The sequence below is a fragment of the Centropristis striata genome, chromosome 6, assembly GCF_030273125.1.
Source record: "Centropristis striata isolate RG_2023a ecotype Rhode Island chromosome 6, C.striata_1.0, whole genome shotgun sequence".
NCBI lineage: Eukaryota > Metazoa > Chordata > Actinopteri > Perciformes > Serranidae > Centropristis > Centropristis striata.
In genome coordinates, this window is record NC_081522.1 from 9,561,020 (window position 1) to 9,566,674 (window position 5,655).

At 37.6% G+C, this 5,655-nt stretch overlaps 1 protein-coding gene across 1 annotated transcript in view; it reads left to right on the plus strand.

Annotated features, from left to right (window-relative positions):
- tp53i11b (tumor protein p53 inducible protein 11b) overlaps positions 1–3,724 on the plus strand; it is a 35,588-nt gene extending 31,864 nt beyond the window's left edge. Inside the window, exon 8 of the mRNA XM_059335454.1 lies at positions 577–3,724. Coding sequence (XP_059191437.1) covers positions 577–710 — 134 coding nt within the window. The 3' untranslated portion in view covers positions 711–3,724. The remainder of the gene's footprint in view (positions 1–576) is intronic.
- Positions 3,725–5,655: the final 1,931 nt, after the last annotated feature.

The window sequence follows — 5,655 nt, forward strand, 5'->3', positions numbered from 1 at the left end:
GCAGCTGAAGCTAGAGGGAAAGCAATCAGCAGTCAGTTACAGAAATCAAGTGACAGTCTTACAGCACAAAATTCCCTGTTTTCCACAGACAGGCTCATATTCTAATTCTAACTATCTGACATCATGGAATTATGGAAAAGTTTTGTTTTTTATCTGGCGAGGTGACTTATTGCCTGAAGACAATGGTGGAAGCATGAGAGAGATTAAGAGAGAGAAATGTTGGGAAGAGTTTGTTGTGTTGAAGTATAAAAAGTGTAGCTTAGTGTTATCTAAAAGATGTTCAATGTCATAAATATGAATATTTAGATGATTTTGAGGACATGCAACAAGACTTCTCGACTGCGGCCCCTTTTGAGGCTGCTGGCTGCTGCGCTCTCCCTCAGTAATGAACCAGTTTCAAAAAGTTGTTGCCCCCATTTCTCACACACACAAATGTGGAAAAATAGGGTCTAGATGAAGAAAACATATGAACCTATCCACCTTTAAGACCCACCAGAGGTTAGTAATGCTAGGGAAATAATAGCATTTTCATAGCATTTCAAATAACAAGTAGTTAATGTCGATCTGTGGTTTCAGTGACGTCCATCACTTTAATGGAGATTGGCATCCTGCCCAACGCTGCCATGCTCCTGCTCCTCAGCCGGGTGCTCTTCCTGGTGGTCACCATGGCTTACTACTACCACCTGGGCCGTAAGCCGAAGAAGATCTGAGCTGACTGTGTGAAACTTCAAGGGAGGGGACAACTGAGCACAGATCACAAACATGGGGTCCGAAGGTTTGGAATATTATTAGATTGGGGCTCGGAGCATTACTTTACCAGTGGATGCCCCCTGCCCCCTTCCATGGGACCTAGCCTATTGTAACCCCCAGTATTCAACAGATGAGCACAGTCTCACATTCCAGACTCTACAACAAGAACTAATAACCTCATAGTGAAAGTGAATTAATCTTTCACCGGGCTGTGAGGTCAAGCCCCTCTTGACACACATTCCTCCTTTGTGCAATTCTGTGTGCTGTTCTTACAAAGGAGCTAGCAGTGTGTTGTGCATTGTGTCACCTAGTTACACGATTTAATTTGTACAGTGCATCTGACTATGTTGTTCATGTACAGCCACGTGATTTCCAGATTCAGTATTTAGTATTATCTAAAGTTGCATCTTGACACCATTTTTAATCACACTCAAGGATCAAGAGTTTGTGCTCTAATTTGTTTCCTGTTTGATGCTGGTCATAGCTCATACTGTATGTATGCTGAAGTGAAGCCTGATATTTGTACTCTTGCATGCTTCTCTGACAGATCTTCATTGAATACAATGAATGGAAACAAAGCATCAACAGTGCTTAAGGTAGAAGTCAGGTGCAGGCAGATAAGCGAAATGCTGGACGAGTGATGATAAACCTTTTCTTATACTGCTGAGGAAACATTTAAGGGTCATTTTTTTACTCTCAATCATGTTCATCAACCTTCAGATTTAGACTACCCAAACAGAAAAGTTGAATTTAAACATTTTTCAGGGACAAAGATTTTTTATTCTTTAAGGTATCAGTCAAGAAGTTCTACCAAAGTGAAAAGGAATTGTTTTGTACAGAATATTTACACTACTGAAATTAATAAATTTAATGTAGAGAAATGTGCGTGTGAGCTGACTCATAAAAGAGAAGCAGAATAGGCCTTTCCTTGTTATGTGTGCGTGAGTAGACGGGACTTAAGCATCAGTGATCAGACAGAAAGTATTGAAACATTCTGAGCTTTACTGTAAAGCTAGCGTCATAAGCCGAGCATGTCCGTGTGCAGAGCAAACAAACCTGAGCTGGTTCCTCTTCAGTGATGTAGCACAGTTTCTACTTATCCTTAGCCTTAAAACTACTTAAAAGAACAGTCGTCAACACTGCATCCTACTTCCTGTATATATGTAAATAAAATATTTACTATTACATGGTGTTCTTGTGAACAGAACAGGGAACTTGTTCAGTATTAGTTAAATGACTTTCAAAGATTGATCTCTCTCTTGGTGTGTCTTATTTTGTACCTATTTAAGTGACACTTGTGTTCTTGATGTTATGCATGCAATATAATCCACCAAAAGAAACGGCTCAAACTGTGTAGCAAGCTGCCGCCCACTAAAACGCAAAGATGTAAACGGAGGTGAATGGATGCATTAGCTAAATATGGCACAGAAAAACTAAAACAGAACATTTGATTTATAAGACAGTTAAACTAAATGTGCTGAAATGCAGATATAACTCAACGCTTGACAGTTTTAACCCAATCAATATGTTCAATACATTTTCTACCTCCCACTACTTGGCACGCCCTCAGGTACGCGACATCCCAGCTCAGTGTTTTAGAGCCGTGCCAGCAATGCTAATTTGTTTAACTCTGAGCTCTGCAACTCAAAAAAGGCCAGTCAAAAAGACATTCTAAACATAGTCGCCTCGTTTTGTAAATTTATTTTGAGTTGAACAAGAAACATACTGTCGGTCTCCTCCAAAGGTGGTCCATATTGTTGCAAATGACCACGTTCAGTCCTGCCCCAGAAGGGAGTGGTCCTGAGGTCACAGTGATTGTGGGTTTGCCGCTGCAAGTCCAGCGCTGAAGGCAGATGTGCTTGTTACTTGAGTGAACTTTCAGCTCAGATAGGGAAAACATGAAACAAGGGTGAGGTCTCCTGTACTCCTGAAAAGTTGTAATTATCCTTTTCCAGTGTTTAATTAGATGCAGCTCTCCCGAGTGACATTGTGTGCCCCAACCCTGCTGCTCTATCCTGAGTAGCATGGTAATTATGGAGTTTAAAAAAATGTCATTCCATTTCCGTTGATACTACAGGCCTTAAATCATCAGCCCTGCTAAATGATCAAAGGTCTGTAAAGCAGGTTATTTTAGTTGAGATGGGCAGTGTCAAGGGGGGATGGGCAGAAGAAGGGAGGCAAAGAAATGGCTCTTTCATCCTTCTGGCTCTCTGACGTACATCAGTCCAAATATTACATTGCTAAGTTGTGTCCTTGACGTTTTAGAGGAATGGTAAGTTGAGCCATTCATTCCCTCTGATGTAGATCCAACGTATATTGTACTGTTGTGATTAGCATACCAGGTCGAACTGTTTCAAGTTGTAGCATTGTGTTTTTATGTATATATGTGCTATATTGTACCTCAAAAATGAATTGTTATGGATTTCCACTATTTAGTTTGAAATAAAGGACACTACTGTTTATTTTGACTTTATTAAGACTTCAAAAGTGATGTAAACATATTTGATCCTTGTCCTTTCTGATGGAAATATATACATAAACAAATCATTGTTTTTATTATCAATTAACCTGTAGATTATTCTCACAATTTATCCATTGTTTGGTCTGTAAAATGTTGGGAAATAGTGAAAAATCATAATTTCTCACAACCTTAATATCCTAACGCGATCAGTCTTAAATGTGCTTTTTCTGTCTGAACAACGGTGTAAAATCCAAATATTTTTAATTTTCTCTCAAATATAAAGGAAAGCAGAAAATCCTCACATTTGAGAAGCTGGAACCAGGGAATGTTTGGCATTTTTTGTTTGTGAATTATTAAAACAATGCACCTATTATCAAAATAGCTGTTGGATAATCTTCTATCGAAACACCAATCGATTATTCTACTCATGGTTTAAGCTTTCAAATGTGTTGTGATTGTAATGTAAATGATATAATGTTGTGATTTGTAATGTAAATTATATAATCTATTGAGCCTCTGTCTACTGGAATGATAAAGTATTCTCCTCATTTTGAAAGGTATTTAAAGTTAACATACTGAAATACCAGAAATATGAAATCATGAGGTTCAGAAAAGTTTCCCACTCAAAACATCCATTGTAACTCATTTCATGTTCTCTGCATGAGACAAGCCTGAGTGTGCTTTAAACTTGTTGTATACCTAATGCCCAGAAGCAAGGGTGAGACTTTCATTTCTAGGCTAAGATACACACTCGTTAATTCGAGAGTCGACAGCTTCGAGCAGCCTTGAGTACCTGGAGAGCCTTCAGCAAAATGTCCCCAAACCAAAATGACCTCAAACTATAAAACAGAACCAACAACTTGTTCCAACATGTCTCAACAAAGAAAAACTAGACAGCCGTTATGTAATTGCAGCCTTTTGTTTAGTGTTTTCTGTTTAGAAGGAGTGAAACGTGTCATAACATGATCATCCTCAGGTGTGCATAGAGATCTTCCTTGTGAATGTAAAAGAATCTACCTGGTGCGGCCTTCCACATATTCCTAACTAACATTTCCCATCCCCAGCGCTCGCTCTCTCCTTCACATACACACTGGGCAAAGGGTGAAAAGGGGGATTGTGCAGCACAGGAAGTGTGTGTGTGGTTAAGGTTGTTTATAGGCAAAAAGCTCCCATGTGTCCCTGTGTATGCATTCTCCCCATACTTTCCATTTAATATATTGAGTCCTGGTTTATTGGTAAACAGTCATTTAGAAAAGCTTACAATGGATCATTTAAAAGGCAGTCTAAAATGTTTTTTGTGGGATTTACCCAGCAACGGCTTATTATCAAGGGTTTATCTTCTGCTATAATTATGTTTTGCTGGACAGGGCACGCAGTCGATGTAAATATTTTTATGTTGTGTTTTCTCATGAGAGAATAATTATTTTGTGCCCTCAAAAGCTTTATTTTTCAAAATAACAATATATTTTGGATAATCTTAATATAAACAAAACTGTCTTTATGTGATCATCAAATAAAAAGAAAAGTAGGCCTACAACAGTACTGGCATCAAAATGTAGGCCTACTGAAAATAATACTTTAAAAAAAGTAGTAGTAGGAGTAAAAAGGTGTATTGATTTATTAATATTTATGCATTAACATGTCTGCTACCTTACTTTAATGTTGGGGCTTATTTTAACTACTTTATATACATTATTCATCAGGTACCTTGTGAATATGAATCTATACATCCTAATGTATTCCTTGATTCTGAAATTAATCTTAGAATTCTGACTTCATTCTCAGGATTCTGGCTTTAACCCTTTATCAGGCAAAGAACCATATTTGGTAACTTGAGCGGACATCTATAACGGGTCTCCTCGCCCTCCCTGAGGTCATGGAACCACATGGATTTCTACATCCCAGATAGTGACACTGTGGCATCTGACCAATTAGTAAATCACACGAGATTCAAGCTTTCCTTTATGGTCATCGTATTAAAAAAGTATACAACTAAATTTATGTGTTCTTCTCATATATAAGGTGCTTTAAAAAAGACATTCAGACATTACGCATATGTAATAAGTAGTCTAAAAAGATAAATTTGTTTAAAGGTAAAAGATAAAGTGGTGATGGATGCAAATGATGTGTTATTGTCTATTTAGGTATATAATATAATAATAATAATGACTCAATTGACCTCGATTTGCAATATAAAAATGAAACATTTTGCAAAAAGTCTTGTAATATCCTCCAATAACACTTCAGGGTTGACATTTTCAATATCCAGGAGTGCCCTTTAAAGAGTTAAAGTCAGAATTTACAAACACGTTGTAACTTTAAAGTCAGAATTTACAAACACGTTCTGACTTTAAATTCAAAATACTTAATTCTCAGAGTTCTGACTTTAAGCTCAAAACGGAAATCCTCTTCCGTATTTCACCTGTGTGCGACCGTTTGTGCAG